Source organism: Oncorhynchus clarkii, chromosome 10 (assembly GCF_045791955.1).
Source record: "Oncorhynchus clarkii lewisi isolate Uvic-CL-2024 chromosome 10, UVic_Ocla_1.0, whole genome shotgun sequence".
In the NCBI taxonomy this organism is placed as follows: Eukaryota; Metazoa; Chordata; class Actinopteri; order Salmoniformes; family Salmonidae; genus Oncorhynchus; species Oncorhynchus clarkii.
In genome coordinates, this window is record NC_092156.1 from 47324542 (window position 1) to 47348951 (window position 24410).

At 44.4% G+C, this 24410-nt stretch overlaps 1 protein-coding gene across 1 annotated transcript; it reads right to left on the minus strand.

The window, feature by feature from the left end:
- Positions 1-1451: 1451 nt before the first annotated feature.
- LOC139418652 (alpha-actinin-3) lies at positions 1452-24140 on the minus strand. The gene is made up of 21 exons (XM_071168272.1): positions 23322-24140; positions 9655-9769; positions 9395-9514; positions 9199-9285; positions 8940-9027; positions 8543-8621; positions 7722-7803; positions 6031-6116; positions 5775-5867; positions 5435-5665; positions 5169-5316; positions 4845-4995; positions 4579-4687; positions 4244-4384; positions 3938-4120; positions 3609-3743; positions 3181-3360; positions 2900-3046; positions 2740-2805; positions 2135-2293; positions 1452-2004 (listed from the first exon to the last, which is right to left on the minus strand). Exons 1-21 carry the CDS (start codon positions 23448-23450, stop codon positions 1846-1848), a joined length of 2688 nt encoding a protein of 895 aa, XP_071024373.1. The 5' UTR covers positions 23451-24140; the 3' UTR covers positions 1452-1845.
- Between the last annotated feature and the right edge of the window lie 270 nt (positions 24141-24410).

A 24410-nucleotide genomic window follows, 5' to 3' on the forward strand; every position in this document is an offset into this window, starting at 1 on the left:
CTTGGCCATTGTGGAGAGATTGGAGTCTGTTTGAGTGTGTGGACAGGTGTCTTTTATACAGGTAACAAGTTCAAACAGGTGCAGTTTATACAGGTAATGAGTGGAGAACAGGAGGGCTTCTTAAAGAAAAACTAACAGGTCTGTGAGAGCCGGAATTCTTACTGGTTGGTAGGTGATCAAATTCTTATGTCATGCAATAAAATGCAAATTAATAAAAAATCATACAATTTGTTTTAGATTCCGTCTCTCACAGTTGAAGTGTACCTATGATAAAAATTAGACCTCTACATGCTTTGTAAGTAGGAAAACCTGCAAAATCAGCAGTGTATCAAATACTTGTTCTCCCCACTGTATACATACACGCACTGCAGATATACCTTTGTCCCAATGATGTGCTTGAAGCGGTCATCTTACTTATTTGATTGAAGACTTTTCTGTTTTGTCATTAAAGCGTAAAAGGAATAAGGAAACATAAGGAATAAAAAAAATTAAGGTCAATTAAATAAACTTGTGTATCAGCTTGTCATATTGTGGATGGGGTGAGATCTTCAGAACCAAATGCTTATGCTCCTGTAAACTGTTGTACCAAAGATTCAAGGAGTACCACCAATTATCATCAGGTGTCACTGTTAAAGAGAAATGAAGATTGCGAAAGAGTATACAAGCATGGGTTGGGAAAATGGGAGATTATGGGCAAGCTTAGGCTAAACGCAACTAACAGAACATGAGGACAGTTGAACTCGGGCACTTTATTCAGTTGAGTGTCCTGAGATGCCTTTTTAGTCTCCAACCTTCTGCTCCTCATCCTTGCAAACCTCCAAATCGTACATTGCATGACACTAACATGTGTCTGTTAACATGCATGGGGCGGCAGGTAGCCTAGTGGTTAGAGCGTTGGGCCAGTAACCGAAAGGTTGCTATATTGAATCCCCGAGCTGACAAGGTAAAAATGGGTCGTTATGCCCCTGAGCAAAGCAGTTAATCCACTGTTCCTAGGCCGTCATTGTAGATAAGAATTTAATTTAACTGACTTGCTTAGTTAAAAGAGCTCTCTCATTGTCCCTCTATATCCTGTCACTTCATAATACAGTCATGTTCTAGCGTATGCTGAACCTTAATTTAAGAGCTCTCCTAAAGCCTTCCCTACAGTTAGACTTGACCAGTGGAGGGAGAACAATTATATCTACTGCAGTACGTTGTCATAGACCTCTTATACTTGTATTCCCCCTACAGTCAGTTCCCCCACACCGTCTTGGCCAGAACACACATACATTCCGGACTATACCCTAAGATACTTCACACCTGCAAGTAGTGAAATTGGATGTAGTGATTTGACCCCAAACCTGACGTAGATGACCTCACAGCTCAGTAGGACAGGCGAGTTGGATGGAACTAGTGACATAAATAGCATGCATCAGCACCCTTCGCAATCAGAGACATCTGACACCAAGTTCCTTCCTTAAAGTACTTTAATTTTTCCCCTTCTCCAAAACAAAAGTCGCCCGAATGAGTATGAGGGCGGCTTTGCTCCTAGTGCGTTAGTCAATGAGAATTAAAAGGTCCTGATACAAGTGCCTCAGTTTAAATACTCAGTCTAGTGGCCTTGCTGGGCCAAACATTGCGAAATCATAAACTGCAGACAGTGACGAATATAGGAATCCTGATATTGTGAAAGTTCATATTTGCTCTCTCAAGGGTTCTTGGTTGACCTGACGGTTACTAATGAAGTTCAGGGCATCGGAGCAAAGCCTGTGGGTGGTCTTGGAGTTGGGTGGGTTGGAGGGGGGGGGGGGTATGGTTGGGACAGGGTAAGGGGAACAGAACAGTAGAGGGTCTGGGTTGTGTTTATAAGTCGCTCTCTCCGTACAGGGCACTGGAAAAGGAGATGTAGTCCAGGGCGCCTGGGGGCGCGCCGCTGCCGATGTAACTGGTCATGCGGCTGATGCAGTAGTCGGCCTGCTCTGGGGGCAGCTCCCTGCGCAGTTCTTCCACTGTGATGTATGTCTGGGAGGGGAGGACGCAGGTCAACAAGGGTTATCAAGGGTCCCACCACCGACATCACAACCAAAATCAGTGGCTCCATGTGACAGACTTCGCAGAAGAATAGGTGCAATAATGGTGCTGCCCAACTCACCTTGTCAGAGGCCAGGATCTTGAATGAGGCCATGACCTGATCGGCAGTGTCTGTCTCGGCCGTCTCGCGGGTCATGAAGTCGATGAAGGCCTGGAAGGTCACCACACCTGTGTTGTTGGAATCCACCAGCGTCATGATGCGGGCAAACTCCACCTCACCCTGGGGGACAGAGAACGGAAGAAATTATTATGTAAGTACAACAAATAATTACTCACACAGAGAAACCAATGTCCATTGCCTCAAATGACTGGGTCCTGAACAGTGTTGCCAACAATTTCAGTGAGATCTGCTATTGGCTCCGATGAAGTCACGGCATCAATTTGCCGTGTAAAAGCTGTGGTCCCCAGCATTGTGTTTTCGCCCCCCTCTCCCGCTGCACACCCCCTCCATTTGTGCTTTTCTGCCAATGTGTGCTCCGTTGCTGTAACTTCTGTTGCACAGACAGCTTCTCCCACTCTCATTTGCGGCAGAATTGAGTGAAAAAGTCGCTAAATGCTGTCAAAACCATAGAAACCCCTCAGTGTCAAAATAAAAGTTACTGGAGGGGGTCTGAAAAAACAAAGTCGCTAAGTTGTCAACACTGGTCCTGAAGCAGTCCGACTCACCAGATCGTATCCCATGGAGATGAGACAGGCACGGAAGTCATCTGGGTCCATCATACCATTTCTCTTCTACAAAAGGAAAAACAAAGATCACTAAGCCACATGGGCAGGAAAGGGATGTAATGTTAAGCGTAACCGATACCTAGGGCAAGCTCGGTCTTACCCTGTCAAAGTGGTTGAATGAGGCTCTGAACTCGTTGAGCTGCTCCTGGCTGATGCCCTTGGCATCTCGGGTCAGGATCTGGTTCTCCACCTCGTTGATGGTGCGGGCGATGGTGGTCAGGAGCTGCTCCCAGCCTACACGCACATGCTGAGAGGAGGAGAGGGGAGAATATAGGATTAGAATCTGAAGACTTCACAGAGGTCTACAATACAGACAGGGAGAGAGGAGAGAGAGAAGGTGGGGAGAGGAGGACATAAAGATGGGGAACCCCGTGGCAGTACCTCCATGGTGTAGTTGGTGTGCTTGTTGTCGAAGATGAGGGACTCCTGGCTGAGCTGGTGGTCTCCCTCCAGCTTGTCGATGTTGCACTTGTAATTGATGATGTTCTGCTCGTACTGCTTCAGGTTGCTCATCTGTTCCTCCAGGGAGCCGGCGATGTCCACAGACACGTGGCTGATCTCCTACAGGAGGAAAGAGGGGCTGTGTTAGAGTACAATGATGATTCATTTAATTTATTCAGCCAGGATAGCAACTGTTTTAAAGGGAGTCCTGGGTTCCATAGAATCAAACCAAACATACACATCACATAAAAGGTGTTAAAATACAGGTTTCGTCGACTTTGTCTTGAGAGGATATGCTTGAACACTCATAAAACAGATCTGGAATAATCTAATGAAGATGTGAGTTTGAGCTGTGGGGTATTGGTTACCTCCATCTTGGTCTGGATCCAGGGTCCAATGATGTTGGCCTGGGCAGCGAACTGGCGCCTCAGCCTCTCGTTGGACTGCTGCCTGGCCACCTCCTCCTGCAGCATCTGATCCCTGAGGGGCACCAGGTGTTTCACCTACACACAGCAGATAAAGGACACAATTGATTACTGGACCTGGAACTTGAGGCATCCTGATGCATCCGTGTTAAAAGTTTGAATGATAACCAAAGAATCGTTGCATTGAGTTTGTTTAGAACGTCTCTAGAACGAGAGGGGTCAATCCCTCTCCCTGAGCAGACAATAGCAAAAAGAGATGGACATGTACTCACAGCATCCCATTTGTCGGTGATGTCCTGGGGGGAAAGGTTGGTGTAGGGGTTGACTCCTGACAGCTTGATGCCGTAGGTCTGCGCGATCTTCACGATCTCATTCTGAATGCCCATGGTTGCAACGCGCTCCTTATCAGCCTCTGGCAGGGTGGCCTTGAACTGGTCATGGGCTGTGATCAGACTCTGAGGAAGAGGAGGAGCAAAGGGAATGACGAAGAGGAGAAAGTGGAGGGAAGGAATGATAAATGGATGTAACAAGAATGCCCCCCCCACATATCCTGCCCCCTCCCTCTCTTTGCTTCCTACCTGAATCTCCTCAATGCTGTGCACAATGAACATGTCCTGCAAGTCCTCCATGGCTCCGTCCATCCAGTTGTTGAAGGGGGCTGCTCTCTTGGCGAACTCCAGGTACAGCTGGTCGATGGTCTCCCACAGCTTCTCCACACGCTGTAAAAATACACACAAGCCAGTCGGTGTTATCACCTGGTAATTGAGGTCATCCCAGACTTGTATGGAGGGTGAGAAAAAGACAACTTCCGAAGCCTATTTACTGGAAGTAAGGTAGGTTATATAGAGGGTAGGAAGGCACGGTGTTATGTGGAGGTGAGAAATAGGGTAATGCCTGTCTGTCTCCAGGGTACCTCCAGTGAGTCTCTCCTCTTCTGCGTCAAGGTGCCCAGGTTGTCCCACTGGTCACAAATACCCTGGCAGCGGGCGTTGATGGTGACGGCATCATGATAGTCCAGCTCACTAGGACATGAAGAATATGAGATTGGAGCTAGCATTGGAGTAATTTCAGGCCAAAAGAGGAAGGGGCATTTTCTTCCTTTTCCCTCTCACACTCTCTATATTTATCATTCGATCAGTCTGTCTCTCAGTGGCTCTCTTTTCCCTCGCTCTTTCTTACTTGAGCTCCTGGGCGATGGCAGCAATCTGCTCCACTCTGTCCTGGTGGGCGGCCAGATCGCTCTCAAACGCCTCGTGCTTCCTCATCAGGGCACGGATCTCCATCAGTGAGGCAGACTCATAGTCCTTCATGGACAGCAGCTCCACCTTACCTGAGGGCCACAGAGAGACACACACTTGACTAAAACGCAAGTAGAAATCCATTTACAGCTATTACAAAGTTCAGAGCAGGATTTTTACAACCTAAACAAAACACAAACCCTCCACTTGATTTGAGATCATTGAGAGTCTCCCCTCGGAAATGGAAAGAGCCATCCTCCCATACCTGAGGTCCAGGACTCATGCAGGGAACACTTCTGCTTGAACTTCTCAGCCAGGTGGTCCAGCCTCTCCAGGCGGCGGATCTCAGTGAGCAGCCACTCCTCATAGCCCTTCTCTACCTGCTCCAGACCCTTCCAGGCATTGGCAATGTCCTAAGGGGAGACAAGTCCGAGACAAACCAGGGGCTCAGTGAATGAGAACATGACAGACAAGGGACCAGATGACTGTAATAAGAGTGAAAGGGCGGGTTAACGGGAGGGGGGGACGTACCGACACCATCTTGCCCTCGGAGGGCATGAAGGCTGGCCTGTTGCTCAGCCTCAGCTTGGTCTGCAGGGTGTTGAAGTTAATCTCCAGCTGACACTTCTCCTGCACCTTGGGAGGCTTGTGGACACGACGGTAGTCACGGAAGTCCTCCAGCTTCTGCTGCATGGCGCGCATGGTTTGCTCGGCCACACGGTTCTCCAGCCAGGGGATGGTGCGACGGATCCACTCCAGCAGCTAAGGGGAGAGGGTAGTACCGAGATGCGTCCACTGAAGCCATCTTAACACTGAGACATTATTTGGAATGGACCGAGAATGGGTCAAACTAAAAAGGCTGCCCACTCACCTCACTGGCCAGCTTCTCATACTCCTCCATGAGTTTCTCGTTCTCCTGGTTGACAGCCAGCACCTTGCAGATCCTATTGGCAGCCGTCTCGGCCTAGGACACAAGAAGAGAGGTCAGGGAGGATGTCCAGGCTGGACCTCTAAGGGGAAAGGCTACGTAGAATGGTGGTCAGTGAGGAAACCTCAAACTATAACAAATACAAGTGAGTCGCACACTCCATATATAAACTCCCAGTCATTTCTTGGGTGAACCTCACCTGCTCGGCTCCAGCGAAGGCATGATAGAAGCAGGACACATAGGTCATGATGGCTTTCTCGTCGGGTTTTGGGGTGTTCACAATATCTCAAATGGAAAGAAAAAGTCTAAATTATTGCCATCGATGTCCAGAGAAAACATTTGTTCCTCATTCTGGTTCAGACAATATGAGCGCTTATGAAAATGTGTGCTTTTTGTCAGCAGCTAAGATCCGTCTTAATGCTACAGTGCATTCAGAAAGTATTCAAAGCCCTCGACATATTTCACATTTTGTTAGCTTACAGCCTTATTCTAAATATTTTTTGCAAATGTATTCACACAAAAAAAACTGAAATATCACCCTTTAGGCAGTGATTACAGTCTCGAGTTTTCTTGAGTATGACGCTAAAAGCTTGGCACACCTGTATTTGGGGTGTTTCTCCCATTCTTCTCTGCAGTTCCTCTCAAGCTCTGTCAGGTTGGATGGGAAACATCGCTGCACAGCTATTTTCAGGTCTCTCCATAGATGTTTGATCGATCGGGTTCAAGTCCGGGCTCCTCAAGGACATTCAGAGACTTGTCCCGAAGCCACTACTGCGTTGTCTTGGCTGAGTACTTAGGGTCGTTGTCCTGTTGGAAGGTGAACCTTCGCCCCAGTCTGAGGTTTTGAGCTCTCTGGAGCAGGTTTTCCTCAAGGATCTCTCTGTGCTTGGCTCCGTTCATCTTTCCCTCGATCCTGACTAGTCTCCCAGTCCCTGCCACTGAAAAACATCCCCACAGCATGATGTTGCCACCACCATGTTTCAACGTAGGGAGTGTGCCAGGTTTCTTCCAGACGTGACGCTTGGCATTCAGGCCAAATAGTTCATTATTGGTTTCATCAGAACAGATAATCTTGTTTTTCCATGGTCAGAGTCTTTAGGTGCCTTTTGGCAAACTCCAAGCAGGCTGTCATGTGCTTTTTACTGAGGAGTGGCTTCCATCTGGCCACTCTACCATAAAGGACTAATTGGTGGAGTTCTGCAGATATGGTTGTCCTTCAGGTTCTCCCATCTCCATAGAGGAACTCTGGAGCTCTGTCAGAGTGACCATTGGTTTCTTGGTCACCTCACTGACCAAGGCCCTTCTCCCCCGATTGCTCAATTTGGCCGGGCGGCCCAGCTCTTGGAAGATTCTTGGTGCTTCCAAACTTCTTCCATTTAAGAATTATGTGTTCTTGGGGCCTTTAATGCTGACATTTTTAATTTACCTTCCCCAGACCTGTGCCTTGAGACAATGCTCTAACGACAATTCCTTCGACCTTAATGCTTGGTTTTTGCTCTGACATGCACTGTCAACTGTGGGACTTTATATAGACAGGTGTGTGACTTTCAAAATAATGTCCAATCAATTGAATTTACCACAGGTGGACTCCAATCAAGTTGTACAAACACGCTAAGGACAATCAATGGAAACAGGATGCACCTGAGCTCAAATTTGAGTCTCATAGCAAAGGATCTGAATACTTATGTAAATAAGGTAATTCGTTTAAAAAAAATTTTTTTAGACTTGCTAAAATTTCTAAAAAGCCGTTTTCGCATTTTGTCATTATGGGGTATGGTGTGCAGATTTATGAGGGAAATGCAGAAAGTAACACAAATGTGGGAAAAGCCAAGGGGTCGGAATGCGCTGTGTAACTTAGATTCTTGGAGTTCTGTAAGAAAGGTGGTTCACCTTCAGCATCCAACATCTTGGGGATGTCCAGGTACTTCTCTGCTACCTCGAAGGCAGTGTTGAGATTGCCCATGGGGTCATCCTACACACACACAGAGGACTCAGTGAGTAAGAGGCTAAAGACCAGCACTAGTTCAGACAGACAGGATGCACTCAGACATTCTGAACTACGTCGGCAGCTCGCTTTCCATTCACCATGTCAGAAATACTGTTTGGAACACGGTCTGTTCAAAAGAAGATGGTGCATCACTGTACTCCCTAGCGAAAGCAACGCTGCCGAAACGTGTCAGAGTTCATGACGTTTAAAGATAATATAACTAAGATTGAATTAGTTCTCATAGTCCATCACATTGTAATCACGTCTGAAGCCACTCCATGCATTGTTGCCATTTTAGTCATTTCCCTCAAGATGATGATGCTGGATCATTTCAAGGTCTTTTTTTGTTGTTGTGTCAATTCATATAAAACATGCACTGTTTTAAAGAATAGTACACTGAACCATCTCGAGCAGGTATTCGATTGTTACTTCAAACCAGTGTCTTAACAGAATCGGTCCGTCAGTAATGTTAGCCAAAGCACAGTTCAGTTGTCTATGCCAGTTCCTCCAGCCTCACCACTGTTCAGTTAGAGAACAAAAAAAGCTTTTAGAAGAATCAAAATGACCCCAAAAAATTCATTACAAAAGGTTCAGAGTAGACTACGGGTGTGGACAATGGTGCGGGCTGTTTGAGTGATGTTTGTGTGGGCAAGTGGAGAGACTGGCTGAGTGTGGACCAGTGAGGTGCGGACCAGTCATGCAGGGATGTGGGTGGGAAGAACACCTTGCGCAGTTTGGAGTAGTCAATGAGGTCAGGTCTGTGTCTGTGGATGAGGGCACACAGTGCCAGGCCATCCTTCCAACTGAGACACAGACCCAGGGAGAGAGATAGATGGAGAGAATGATATACAAATCAATCAAAGACAAAAAGGAGGAACAAAAAGAGATGAATGCATAGGATCTGTGAAAGAGGTAAACAGGATGTGTGAAGGAGAGAGAAGAAAATGTGAAAATGTAACAGTGAGATGAAGAATCTCCTCTAACAACTGCGCAGATTCAGAACATTGTAATGTTCTGAATCAGGATGTAAACCATGACTAAAACACATATCAGTGACTACAGAATGCATGTGACATGTTGTGAGCCAGCTATATGACCAGACCAGAGTAGTGGCTGCTCACCTGATGTGGAAGTTCTGCACATTGACATTCCTGTAGGGGGCAGTCTTCCTCTGGCACCACAGCAATAGCCCCTCCTTAGCAGAGGTCTCTGAACACACACAATGATGTAAGGTAGGATTTTATTTTTAATGTTTGATCCGTTTATAGCATAGAAATAACCCTAACCATGAGAAATGCCTATTGCATATGTCACATATATGACTGACGAATTGTAAGGTGCTCAGAGGGGTTTGTCTTTGTGTCTTTGAAGAGTGCTCACCCTCTACAGAGATGTCCTGGATGGCGAAACGCAGAATGATGGTCCAGATCATCCCCAGGGTCATCTTCACATTACCATCCACAATCTCTGCCGAGGTCAAGGGTCAGTTAGATCGGAGGATAAAGACATGGAAATACATTTGCAGGAAGTAGACGAGCACTATGAGAAGTTTAGGGTTTCGGGGTGCGAGTCTTACCCTCGGCGCCGATGGACACCAGCTTGACTCCCTTGCTGCAGATGAAGTCCAGGGCCTTGTTCACGTTGGCGATTTTGTGGAAACGCATTTTGCCTTTGTCTGGCTTGGGAAGCCTTTCACCTGCACACACACACACACACACACGAGTTAGTATTAATGTAAGTGAATGGAAATTGTGAAGTGTATTTAGACATTTCACCATGCAGAAAAGAGTGAAATGTCAAATGTTGGACAGTAATTGAGCTGTGGGGTCCAACTACCTGAGATGACCTCCAACAGCAACATGAGTTTGAGTCCATTCCTGAAGTCCTCCTCAATGTTCTCAATCTGTGTGCCCGCTTTACGCAGGTGAGAGTTGCACCAGGCGGTGAAGGTCTGAGAGAGAGAGCGAGAGAGAGAGAGAGAGAGTGTGTTAGAATACTTCATAATATTTTAGGCCAAAATCCATTATGCTTCACTTATGAAAACGCCTTTAACAGGAGAGCGCCATGTGTGTCTTTTCAGGGGTTATGGGTCAATATATCTAAGTTACTACTGATCCTACTTTGGTTACTTCAAATTCTAGAAAAATAATCAACTTGAAAGCTGCAGTACACAATGATCTCATATAAATGAGACGCCATCTGTCATAACCAATGTAGACGGTGTGTAACAGCTGTCGACTGTGTAGAACAGTATAACAGACTTTCAAGCCAAAACTACAACAACCACCCCTTCGGTACGAATGTTATTACAAAGACATAAGAGTAAAACTATGCGGCATAAAAGTCAAGATAGTTGAGGAACATATTTCCGATGTCCCAATAGCATGGCATCAGGTTTATGAACTGATATAAAAAAACAGCTTCAAATTCGTTCTTTTCAGTTGAAGCTATTATGTAAAATCCTCGCTATAACAAGAATGCTCAGTGTATGGGGGCATTGAACAGTCAGAGCGGTGCAGACTCTGCCACGCAGAAACAGAATCGATAGATCATCCCTCTTGGTACTGTCCATCGTTGGCTTGTTTTTGGAATCAGGTCCAGGAATGGTTGTGGTTGGACCTGCAAACTGTATTGTTGGGGGATTTGAAGGACCACAGTCAGTCAATAGGAAATATCATTGTGCTGTTGGGTAAAGGGTCAGTTATTTTTGGGGCAATTTCGGGAGAAATGTTGCAGATGGGGAGGTTCAAGTCCCCTAGTGAGACACCATGGTAGAATGGAGGGATGATTGAAAGAGGAAATGGCAGAAGGACCATTTACTGGGAAATATGGGTTGATCTGCGTCTGTCTGAAGGTTGGAATTAATACATACAGTATAAATATTTGAGATCCTCCAATCAGGGGTGAGGGTGGATGTGATTATTGTATGCTTTGCGACGTTATTAATATTTTGTTTTCGCGGTGTAACCTCGGTTACTGGCGGTTGTGGGTGTGCTCGCTTCCGTGCCCGCCCGGGCGTTGGGCGGGGCTTGGTCCTTCGTCCTGCCGGTGTCTCGGGGCGGGCCCACCCACTGACCAGAGCACCCACTGATGGGGAGGTACCATTCGTATTTGTATTATATTGTTGAAAAATATAAATCATTTAGAGACAACAAAAAAATCATGGGGTAAATTATACAGTACGCCCATTCATTTATGAGTACGGGATTTACCTATTTTTCTAAGACGGCGATATAGCTTTTATACATTTTGAAGAGTACATAGTAATGGATACTATTTTGAACACATGACAATGTGATGCAGAAGCTGCTGAGGCAATGCAACGCAGAGAAAACAGAGTCTGCGGGAAGGACTGAACCTAGAGTGAAGCTGTTGGAAGTTGTGAAGACCAATCTGTTTTGTATTTATCTATGGGCTTAAGAAATAGATAACACAGCATGTGCCGTTTTCCATAAACTGGAGTGGAGTGAGAGATCGTGAGAGGGAAAGAAATGGAGAGACTGAAGAATGCTCAGGCCCAATGTAATTTGATTTAAATCTGGAAGAGGAGACTCTTCCGCAGCAGGTGTCTACCCCCCAAATCATCCTCTACTGCCATTGATGCCCAATTTTAGCCTGGGTTGGAAGAGGGGGGAGAGAAGGAGGAGAAGGGAGGCGGATGAGTGGGTGTAGGAGGCTATATCGGGTAGCCAGGGGACAGCTGACAGCACAGCATTCCTGCAGCAGACACTCTCAACCAACAGTGTGGGGAAAGGGAATGCTGTGAAAAAAGAGAGAGGGGGGGTGATCTTTTAGAACAACTCTCAATGTTAGCTTTTCAGTAACACCTCTCTCGCCCACTGGGGATTTGGGATGGGATAATACAATCATTAACCTTTTGTCCTTTTTAAAATCAGTGAAAGGCAGTGACCCCTCTTGCAAAACCTCTATTACCGGTGAATTCATTAAAATGAAAATACCTTCGTATTGATGATGGATCAACTCCTCACGATCATTATAAATGTTTAATTCACTTGTAAAAAGGAATAACAAAAAATGCCCAAGAACTGTGGAAAGAATATTAACATGGAATGGATCTCGTGTGTATGACACAGGTAAAAAAAAAAGAAGACATTAGCAAAAAAATGACTTGGACCAAAAGAGGCATTCATACTGACACAACATGGCCTATCCCTACCCGACACCTACCTTGTTAAGCAAACTCTAGACTAATTCATAACCAGTGTTGAACTGGGGGGTGTATCAATTGCACATAAAGCCAGAATAACAAACAAGGCCTCACCACAAAATACGTGTCTCAATTACCTGTTTCTAAAGCTGAACCATTAAACATTACATTAAACTCACATAACACAAATTCCCATACCGGCACACCATGCCATTCAGTAATTGAGCAACTCTTTCTCTAGCTGAGAGTGACTGTACCAAGCCACGACTATATTACAAGCGCTTGTATTAACACTAAGGTGTTAATACAACTTCCAGGCTAAACTATCCTTCAGAAAAATGCTAAAACTGAGCATTGAAGCAAAGAAACTCCACCAGAAACGATGCCTGTTGCCGTCACTGAGGGCAACAGCTTCTCCAACCTATTACCTCAAACCAGAGGGAACTATGGGAAAAATAAAGTAGCTATCATTGTGGAACATGTTGATAACATAGCGAGTCTGGGGCTTTAGTCCTGCCATGTCATCCTTCCAAGTCTCGTTCCTCACTTGAATGTGAGGAAGCCTGGGAAACGAGGCTAGGTATGGGGCTAAGGCCAGTGAGAGACTGTGGCCCTTGGTCTGGTACTCCAAGGAGCTGGACTGGCACTGGGATTAGCACCCTCCACAGGCATGCAGGCTGAGTCATCTGGCAGGAGCCCACCTGCTCTTTACTAACCCTTGTTGTTAGTGGGGGCGTTTCCATGTAAAAAGCCCCATGAGCACTAACATGTGAAGTTCATAGGAGTGCATCAAATTTGGTGTCAAATTAAAGCGAGGAGTCTATTTTTGTTGTCGTTGTTGAAATTAAAGCATATATAAATTTGTTCCCAAAATGTTCCATCCCAAAAATGTGGAATAAGCAAAGGCTTTGATTTCTAGTCAGATGGAAAGGGGGTCTTAGAAAACAGCTAACAGAAAAAGTCTTAAAATGTATTAGAAATATATCAAAACATTATAATGTTGAAGACCCCTGCCAACTAATAACATATATATATATATTTTTTATATTGCCTAGTGTCTTGTCGTTCAGAATATTTTCTCATTTCTCTCCCTCATGGGGGAGAATAATGAAAGTTCACAGAAGTAACAAGTAAAAGGAAGACCTACCAATTAGTCCATGTTTTTACTGATAACACGTGGGTTTATGATGTATTAAGGGATTCAAATGCCTCATTCTGTTAGCAGATTGACATCAACTGAATTGGCTACAATGAGAATTCGTAGTCGTCACAAACCACAGTTGGGTCACCTGCTTACTGTCCTCCCTTCCACTGGCCTACTGTTATGCTCAGCTCATAATCGATTTAAATTTGCCTTATGTCACGTGGTGGTCAAAGCAAGAGTGTGAAATCAGTCTGGACAACACTCCCTCCCGGTCTCTCCAGTCAATGTCACCTCTCCCGGCTCTTACTGACACCTACCCTCTTTCCATTTACTGTAACAAACCCTCTGACCCATTGCACACCGACTGACAGCAGACTCCTGTGGATGTTAAAAAATAGTTGTAAAGACTTGGTTCTGCTCTGGACCGACAGAATGTGGTCCTGTTTGAGGATGGAGCTCATTAGAATAATAGCCAGTGTGTAGAATAATCCCCAAACATGCAAAGAAGGATATAAAAAATGTTCTACCTTTATGTACCTAGTCAGGATACATCACCATGAAGAGAATGAAATTCATAAATGATGTATTTCTGTATAGTACAGATCGGGGACCCATAATGTCATTCTGTTACCAGGTGTTAATCCACTTCACTTACTGTAGTTCAATAACCCAAATAGATTTTTTTCAAACTCAAGGTGTCATGTGATAGCCGACACCACCGTTCTTCCTGCCGACATCTTTGCCTCTTAACTCAGAGTAGATACGTTTTGTGAAAACGTGGTCACAAACGGAGGGAGATGTAAGGTTTGGTAACAGAATGACAGTCACATCTGCAATGTTCTTCAAGTAAGTGTTTTTTGTACAATTTTCTGGGGAAATTCTTCAAAGTTGTCCTTGTGCATATAGCTGCATGGTTTGCTTAACTTTGCAACCAATGTTTTTTGTTTGCAGAGTGTTAAAGTGAAAAATGGGAGTCTCAGCGTCATTCTGTTGAATTGCCTTGTGGGTAAGAATACGGGGCCTGCACGCTTAATACAATGGCATGGCACACATAAGCCTGACGGCTCAGATGGAGGAAACAGACAGGCATCTGCACACACGAGCGCACACACAAATAAAACATGAGCACACAAACACTCATGAATATCTACAATAGCTGGACACACTGACTCATACACGAGGTTGTATAGGCTTAGTGTACACACACACAAACACACCAATAATTGATTTCCATTCAAAATCATATTTTCCCTAACCCCCTAACCCTAAACCTATCGGAGTCTGGCATTTAGCTAAATAACAGCGGTGTCACCAAATCACTACATTCCAACACTCCCATCATGCAAGAAATAGAAGAGGACCGTTACACATCAGCATCAATATCTCCCCCCAAAATGTATTGTATGTACTGCCACCATTTCCATGACTACCAGTTACCTCTGAGTTGCCAGCATATAATGAACGCTTAGTTGCCAGTCCCTTTCTGCTTGAATTGCTTTGCTAGCACTACTCTAATCCACAATTCTCTATTACTGCCCAGATCAGTTTAAGAATTAGAATCCTTGTCGATGGTCTTTTTTCAATAATATCAAAACATACTATAAGCGATAACATTCCAGTGTGTTTGTGTTTAATATGCATTTCACAACGCTTGTAATCAGTGTAAATTACTATGGTAATATGCAGTGGACTTCGAAAATATTCAGACCACTTGAATTTTTCCACATTTTGTTACGTTACAGCCTTATTTGAAAATTGATTTGTTTTTCCACTCCCCCATCTACACACAATACCCCATAGTGACAAAGCAAAAAAAAAAACAGTTTTTTAGAATTTTGTGCAAATCTATAAAACATTTTTTTTACTGAAATATCACATTTACATAAGTATTCAGACCCTTTAGTCAGTTCTTTGTTGAAGCACCTTTGGCAGTGATTACAGCCCTGAGTCTTCTTTGGTATGACGCTACAAGCTTGGCACACCTGTATTTGGGGTGTTTCTCCCATTATTCTCTGCAGATCCTTTCAAGCTCTGTCAGGTTGGATGGGGAGCGTCAGTGCACAGCATTTTTCAGGTCTCTCCAGAGATGTTTGATCGGGTTCAAGTGCGGGCTCTGGCTGGTCCACTCAAGGACATTCCGAGACTTGTCCCGAAGCCACTCCTGCATCGTCTTGGCTGTGTGCTAAGGGTCGTTGTCCTGTTGGAAGGTGAACCTTCGCCCCAGTCTGAGGTCCTGAGCTCTCGGGAGTAGGTTTTTAAATCAAGGATCTCTGTACTTTGATCCTTTCCCTCGATCCAGACTAGTCTCCCAGTCGCTGCCGCTGAAAAACATCCCCACGCCATCATGCGGCCACTATCATGCTTCACCGTAGGGATGGTGCCAGGTGTCCTCCAGACGTGATACTTGACATTCAGGCCAAATAATTAAATCTTGAATTCATCAGTACAGAGAATATTTTGTTTCAAATGGCCTGAGGGTCCTTTAGATGCCTTTTGGCAAACTCAAAGCGGGCTGTCATGTGCCTTTTACTAATGAGTGACTTCTATCTAGCCACTCTATCATAAAGGCCTGATTGGTGGAGTGCTGCAAATGGTTGCCCTTCTGGAAGGTTCTCCCATCTCCACAGAGGAACTCTGGAGCTCTGTCAGAGTGACCATCAGGTTCTTGGTCACCTCCCTAACCAAGGCCCTTCTCCCTCGATTGCTCAGTTTGGCCAGCTCTAAGAGTCTTAGTGGTTCAAACTTCTTCCATTTAAGAATGGAGGCCACTGTGTTCTTGGGGATCTTCAATGCTGCAGAAATGTTTTGGTACCCTTCCCCAGATCTGTGCTTTGAGACAATCCTGTCTCGGAGCTCTACGGACAATTCCTTCAACCTCATGGCTTGTTTTTTTTCTGACATGCACTGTCAACTGTGGGACCTTATATAGACAGGTGTGTGCCTTTCCAAATCATGTCCAATCAATTGAATTTACCACAGGAGGACTCCATTCAAGTTGTAGAAACATCTCAAGGATGATCAATGGAAAGAGGATGCACCTGAGCTCAATTTCGAGTATCATAGCAAAGAGGTATTTCTAAAAGCTGTTTTTGCTTTGTCATTATGGGGTATTGTGTGTAGATTGATGAGGATTCTTATTATTTTTTAAAATTCATTTTAGAATAAAGGCTGCAACGTAACATGTGGAAAAAGGTCAAGGGGTCTGAATACTTTCCGAATGTGCTGTAACCACAACACAACAAGAGATGACTAGTCACACTCTTCACTCCTCAAAGGCTTTGGCAAGAGTTGTAAACAAGCTGTATGAGTTGTAAACAATGTATTAGATGATGAAATTAAAGTGTAAGGATCCATAATCACAACCTAAAGCACAAAACAATCACGTCAAAGCAAGGGTCTCTTCACCACCGCTGAGATAAATTAATGTATTACATTTAGGTGTACAGCCAAAAGCATGCATGGAATATTGGTTTGTTTGCAGCAGTAAGGGGCTACGAGTAGACGTGTTATGTTGGTACCACAGTGTCATCTCTGAGGAAAGAATGAGAGCATCCACAAAGCAGGCAACACGGTGCCAAATTGTTCCTTCACTACAAGCATGGCATACCCGTGTTAAGTCTGAGGTGAGTTGTTGAATGGTTATAGTTCCTGTTCCACACCACTTCTTGTATAGGTTTGGTTAATGTTAACGTGTAATAAACCCATTATATAGACTGAGTACTAAGCACCAAGTGACTATCAAAATGCAACGGACATCCTCTATCCTGTCTGCATCTCCACGGAATGATCATTTCTAAAAACACGCGGGAGGGCATCACTGCTATAACATATAGCACATATAGCCATCACTGCTAGAAATGATAATCCCATCCCTACACAGTTATATGCACTACCACATTACATGTCAGACCGTATACAAGAGGTCTCATTTCTCGTGGACAGACTACGCAAAATCGAGAAACTGACCAAATTGTTTGAGATTAGAGTTCGGAGTTAACCGAGGTTACAAAATGCCTAAAAGAAAGAAAGGTGACCACCTACAAGTGCCAGTCTGTTCGTGCTATCATGCCAACTCCCCGTCACTCATTGTTATATTTGGCTTGACAATGACAGCAATGGCGCTGACAAGAGCACAAACAGATCTGGGACCAGGCTAATTACTATTGCATAATAACTTACAGCACGTCAACTAGTGTGGCGCTCCGGCAGCTCATTGAGTCAACGGGCACTGCGTGCATGTCTGCCAGCATTTGAGAAGGCTGCAGAAACTCCATGGACTATTTATAACTGCTAAAGGGCTAGCGTCAGCATCATTTGTAGGCCTTCTGGTGTTGAAAGTACAGTGAGTCTTATGAGACTGTACAGACATATGGAGGCTTCCATGCAATTATGGATGATGCAACATGGTATCCATTGAAAGACAAGGATTTATAAATGGCGCTCACTAAAAAAAAAAAAACTGATGAACCAAAAGCATTATGCAACAACGTAGCATTGGTACTACTACAAGCAGTACATTTTGCATCTCATTAGACAGAAACCACACAAAATTCAATACATCAAAATTCTGGCGTTTACGATTAATGGAAGACAATAATCAGTGAATGAGACAGTGAGAATCTATGACACATGTCCCACTTTAAGAGTGAGTATCCAATTTCAGTCTTAACAGAGAAGGACCCCCCCCTACCTTAAACACCTAGGACATCAAGCATGCCCCATATTTCCCAAATCCCACCACTGCTAGAGCAGCAAACATAGCTGTAATAATGACATCATCAAGGTCCATTCACAGTGACACGGTTACCCTCTGGTGTCACACGTGTGTACAAAGACCTTTTACACGGGAAGTTTCATTTAATCTCAGTTGGTCCAGTTTGGAACACCGGATCAACAGAGATCTTTTGGTCAAAGATAATTGATTTATCATAAAGATCCCTTTTACCTGAATCTGATAGATTTTTACAGACTATTTAAATCTATAATGATATCCGTAATGACAGTGGATTATATGGGACATTGGAGACAGTTAGGCCAACACCTATACAATATAATGTATTTGCGTGACATTAGCCATAATGGGCACATTTACAGTGTTTTGGAATACAGGAGACACTCATAAGAACATGTTACAACAGAGTTGTGTGTAGACCCTTGACTGGCATTTGGGGGGGGGTGGTTGAGGAGTTCGTTGGAAATGCTAGCACCAAGCAAGCTTGGGAATGTTTTTATTGGGGCTCTTCTCTGCCATCGCGAGTTATGCCACCATTCTGGACACTTGCCTAGTGTAAAGTAATGCCTTTGCCATGTACACTTGCCTTGCAATTGTAAAGCAATTCATTATATATATATATATATATATATATGGGGTCATCAGAAATACCTGCGTGACCTCGACTCCTGACACCGATAACTCCCCACCCCCATTGGCCTACACCAGGCAGTTTATAGAAGCTGGCCCTACAAGGACACCTCTTCCGGAATAGCAACTGCCATTTGATCATACTGATGGCTTTCTCAGCCACCTCCCTCCACAGCCTGTAAGAGGCTCCCCCATCTTGCCCTCCCTCCCTCCCGACAGAGTCAGCCCCCACAATTCCCTGCTAATCTTTCAGAATGTAGAAAAACGGCTCAAATGAATCTATTGAATGATTTCACAGTCACATAGATTGAGTTACCCTTGGGAGAAAATAAATAGATATGACAGGTGAACTAGGCGAGACAAGATACACCTGATGTTATCACCATTTCTACGAGTTAATAATAGATTGCGTTGACCATAGGAAGTTGTAATTGACGTATTTGGCTGTAGTTCATTGCTAGCCAGGCTTGTAGTTCATCGCAAACAGGGTGGGCCAGGACCACCCAAAAGCATTTACTGCATTCCATCATACTGTATCAGGGTGTTACAATATTCAATGACTATGCAGTGGAGGCATGGAAAGCCAATTGATAACTACGCAATAAGACATTGAGATGGTATGGTTTTAGAGGCTGGTAATTTCACACAGCAATTAGTGGACTAGAATACACACGTCGCACTGGTTCATGGAAAAAGGTAAGTGATTGAAACGTGATCAGAACATTTAAGCAGTTGTGGTTCCATAAATGATCACTGACAAACATCCATACAGCAAAACCTTTCAAGTATTACGTTTTAATGTCACGTGCACAAGTACAGTGAAATGACTCCCTTGCTTTGCTCTAAAATGTAATATTGTGTGAGCAAAGCAATATAACCCAACTCATTCAGAGATGCTTAAAGGAGTAGTTCCCTATTTTACAACTCGGTGTTAGATGGTTCCTCACAGTCACTTCCATTGATTGCTAGCTTGTGGTGGCTAAGGTTAACTGAAGTTCGTAGGGGCCGTTTAAAGAACTGAACCATGGACTACAGTTTTATCTTGGCCCATATACACTACTTTCAAAGTGAGGAACCATCTAACATCAAGCTGTAAAATAGTGAACTACTCCTTTAAGTGGGTATAACACATAATCGAAATCCCTATGTGAAGCGGAGCATGTCACCTGTGCACCTTAATGCATGTGGAGGGGTGTGAAACCTTGCATGGGAAGCTGCATCCAGCAATCTATGCAGCAACCCTTTTTAGCGGTATCCAATACAGTCTTGTCTCTTCGCTACAACTCGGGAGAGGCCGTGCGTCCTCCAAAACACAACCAAGCCAAGCCGCACTTAACCCATCATACTGTATCACCTGGAAGCCAACCTTACCAATGTGTCGGAGGAAACACCGTACACCTGGCGACCGTGTCAGCAGCATTACGCCCGGCCCGCCACAGGAGTCACTAGTGCGTGATGGGACAAGAACATCTCTGCCGGCCAAACCCTCCTCTAACACGGCCAACGCTGGGCCAAATTGTGCACCGCCCCATGGATCTCCCGGGCGCGGCCGGCTGCGACAGAGCCTGGACTCAAACCAGGATCTCTAGCGGCACAGCTAGAGCTGCGATGCAGTGCCTTAGACCATTGCACCACTCGGGAGGCTTTCCAAATAGATATCTAACAGGTGGTAGGTAGACAGACAGACAGTCCTGTGGCAGTCAGGGCCCAGAGACCAGAGGTAGGATCAGACAGCCCTCCATAAACACTGATTAGGTCTAATCCCTAAACCACTCCCTGAGCCAGGGGAACACCCAAACACGTGTTACGTCATCAACCTAAGATAGATAAAAAGGTGTAGATGTACAGTGCCTTGCGAAAGTATTCGGCCCCCTTGAACTTTGCGACCTTTTGCCACATTTCAGGCTTCAAACAAAGATATAAAACTGTATTTTTTTGTGAAGAATCAACAACAAGTGGGACACAATCATGAAGTGGAACGACATTTACTGGATATTTCAAACTTTTTTAACAAATCAAAAACTGAAAAATTGGGCGTGCAAAATTATTCAGCCCCCTTAAGTTAATACTTTGTAGCGCCACCTTTTGCTGCGATTACAGCTGTAAGTCGCTTGGGGTATGTCTCTATCAGTTTTGCACATCGAGAGACTGACATTTTTTCCCATTCCTCCTTGCAAAACAGCTCGAGCTCAGTGAGGTTGGATGGAGAGCATTTGTGAACAGCAGTTTTCAGTTCTTTCCACAGATTCTCGATTGGATTCAGGTCTGGACTTTGACTTGGCCATTCTAACACCTGGATATGTTTATTTTTGAACCATTCCATTGTAGATTTTGCTTTATGTTTTGGATCATTGTCTTGTTGGAAGACAAATCTCCGTCCCAGTCTCATGTCTTTTGCAGACTCCATCAGGTTTTCTTCCAGAATGGTCCTGTATTTGGCTCCATCCATCTTCCCATCAATTTTAACCATCTTCCCTGTCCCTGCTGAAGAAAAGCAGGCCCAAACCATGATGCTGCCACCACCATGTTTGACAGTGGGGATGGTGTGTTCAGCTGTGTTGCTTTTACGCCAAACATAACGTTTTGCATTGTTGCCAAAAAGTTCAATTTTGGTTTCATCTGACCAGAGCACCGTCTTCCACATGTTTGGTGTGTCTCCCAGGTGGCTTGTGGCAAACTTTAAACAACACTTTTTATGGCTATCTTTAAGAAATGGCTTTCTTCTTGCCACTCTTCCATAAAGGCCAGAATTGTGCAATATACAACTGATTGTTGTCCTATGGACAGAGTCTCCCACCTCAGCTGTAGATCTCTGCAGTTCATCCAGAGTGATCATGGGCCTCTTGGCTGCATCTCTGATCAGTCTTCTCCTTGTATGAGCTGAAAGTTTAGAGGGACGGCCAGGTCTTGGTAGATTTGCAGTGGTCTGATACTCGTTCCATTTCAATATTATCGCTTGCACAGTGCTCCTTGGGATGTTTAAAGCTTGGGAAATATTTTTGTATCCAAATCCGGCTTTAAACTTCTTCACAACAGTATCTCGGACCTGCCTGGTGTGTTCCTTGTTCTTCATGACGCTCTCTGCGCTTTTAACGGACCTCTGAGACTATCACAGTGCAGGTGCATTTATACGGAGACTTGATTACACACAGGTGGATTGTATTTATCATCATTAGTCATTTAGGTCAACATTGGATCATTCAGAGATCCTCACTGAACTTCTGGAGAGAGTTTGCTGCACTGAAAGTAAAGGGGCTGAATAATTTTGCACGCCCAATTTTTCAGTTTTTGATTTGTTAAAAAAGTTTGAAATATCCAATAAATGTCGTTCCACTTCATGATTGTGTCCCACTTGTTGTTGATTCTTCACAAAAAAATACAGTTTTATATCTTTATGTTTGAAGCCTGAAATGTGGCAAAAGGTCGCAAAGTTCAAGGGGGCCGAATACTTTCGCAAGGCACTGTACATACATAGTATAATACAGGAATATGCACTTTTTGCAGGTAAATACTGGACGCAAACACCATTGGGAAAAGTGACCATAGTCGATGCACTGAAATCTCAAAATCTACTGAGTGCAGTGCAACATAGTCTACTGAGTGCAGTGCAACATAGTCAGAGCTGATGTGGTCATAGCTAATTATGTTAAGGCTATGGCGAGAGACTGATTGGGTTCTGGGTGCCGTGATTAATGCATTGATATCTATACACCCCGACTACGCCACTGGTAACAGGCAACAAACACAGAAATCACAAGGCCCACTACGACAAGAATTTCCGTAGGCTTGTGTGAAATAAGTTGGCCTGTGCAGTCATCACATTTGTTCTTCACTGTTTGGTGCAAACAGTCCCTAAGCACTCGAAGAGGACCTTCCGGGTCAGATGTCTGCACCCCAAACAGCATGAATTTAGCATGGTGGCTGTTCCAGAGTATTAAAGCCTTATTTACTGTGATACTGACAAACATACAATGGCATAGCAGCACAGGGGCATGGTGAGGCTCTAGAGGTTTTTACTTAAAGAAACGTCAGGCCCTTAATGGATAAGTCCACCACGGTGTACTCTCAAACCCCCAGAGAGTGATGAAGAAGCAAAGCGCTAGAAGTGGCAGTTGGGATTGATGGGCTGAAGGGTCATGATAGAAAGGGTGGGGTACAGGTTAAGTATTTATAGTTCAATAGTCTATTTGGAGGTCTGAAACGCAGCAAGCGCTCTTGCCACTTCTACGTCTCACTGTCTTGGTGTTGCCATCTGTTGCGGTCTCTCACTTTTTTGAGTTCTCTGAAATATAGAAACTGTAAGACTGATGGGAAACCAATGTAGCCTACCCCGGTCAATGAGAACTATCTGGGATACTTGGGATGTCCCTACCCTACCTCATTGAAGTTGACATTTAAAATGGTTAAGGCAAGGACTACGGTTTGGTAGGGGTTATGGTTAATGGGTAGGAATGTCCCAAGGATCTCAGATAGCACTGACCCTTAAAAAGAGGTTTAAGTATAAGCTGGTATAATTATGTGCAATCAATTTTCCCAAATCAAACAGGTGAATGAATAACCAGTACTGATTTAGATCAGTGAGAATGTTAACCATCCCCAAAATGTTATTGTGCATGCAATCATTTAATCAATGAGTTCCCTGACAACTCATTACATATCCACAGAGATCACACTAACCATGTTACTCCCTGCAGGCTACATAGGCCGAGATTATGAATATTGAGAATAAAGTCTTAACGTGATATCAAGACCGAAATGTAATTTTCCATAATGCCAAGCAACCTGTAGGCCCTCCTACTTAATAATATGACCCGATAAAAAAATATTACCTTGCGCTGCTGTTTCTCCCAGGCAGGGTCCAACAGAAGGTCCCTGTCCCAATCATCCTCTTGGGTCATGTAGACTTGCTCCGAAGTCATGTAGGAGCCATATTGCACCTGAGTTTCGATTGCTGTCATTTCGCTGTCTCCTTTGGGAGATGCTTATCCCCTCCACCTAATTAATTTAAATTTGCACCTTTCAACTCCTAAGCCCGCAAACTTGTAGGGACACTTCTGTGGCAGAGAAAGCTGCGCCCGACTTGAGATTCCTGCCTATAGATGCTACTCCCACCGCACGAAGTAAAGACCGCACTCCAACCCCTGGTCAGAGGCGACACACGTAACAACCGGTTAATTACGACTGACTCGACGTGAGGCTATTAATGACACACCTAAAAGGCTATAGGCATAACTACAAGATGTCCAGAGGTGCATATCCGTGTCTTTACGCCTCTTGAAAATGCATCCATCTATTCTACGCTGAACAAAAACATCAACGCAACATGTGTTAAAGTGTTGGTCCCAAGTTTCATGAGCTGAAATAAAAGATCCCAGAAATGTTCCACATGCACAAAAAAACTTTCTCAAATGTTGTGCACAATATTGTTAACATCCCTGTTAGTGAGCATTTCTCATTTGCCAAGATAATTCATCCACCTGACAGGTGTGGCATATCAAGAAGTTGATTAAAAAGGCATGATCATTATTAAACAGGTGCACTTTGTGCTGGCCACTTTAGTTGTCAAACACAATGCCATGGAGGTCTCAATTCGAGGGAGCATGCAGACTGCAGGAATGTCCACCAGAGCTGTTGCCAGAGAATTGAATGTTCATTTTTCTACCAGAAGCAGTCTCCGTTTTGGAGAATTTGGCAGCCTCACAACAGCAGATCATGTGTATGGTCTTGTGTGTGTGTGCTCGCACAAGCGCTTTGCTAATGTCAATGTTGTGAAGAGTGCCCCGTGGTGGTGGTGGGGTTATGGTATGGGCAGGCATAGGCTACGGACAACAAACACAATTGCATTTTATCGATAGCAATTTTGATGCAAAAATATATACCATGACGAGATCCCGAGGCCCATTTTATTTTAAGGCATC

What these genes read in the sequence shown, in the direction of transcription:
- LOC139418652 (XM_071168272.1), bottom strand. Translation starts at nt 23,450, where the DNA reads ATGACAGCAATCGAAACTCAGGTGCAATATGGCTCCTACATGACTTCG. An exon ending in CAAGATGTTGGATGCTGAAG is followed by an intron (nt 6,117 to 7,721) that starts GTGAACCACCTT and finishes TTTCCATTTGAG; the next exon opens with ATATTGTGAACACCCCAAAA. An exon ending in AGAGGAGAGACTCACTGGAG is followed by an intron (nt 4,385 to 4,578) that starts GTACCCTGGAGA and finishes GTATTTTTACAG; the next exon opens with CGTGTGGAGAAGCTGTGGGA.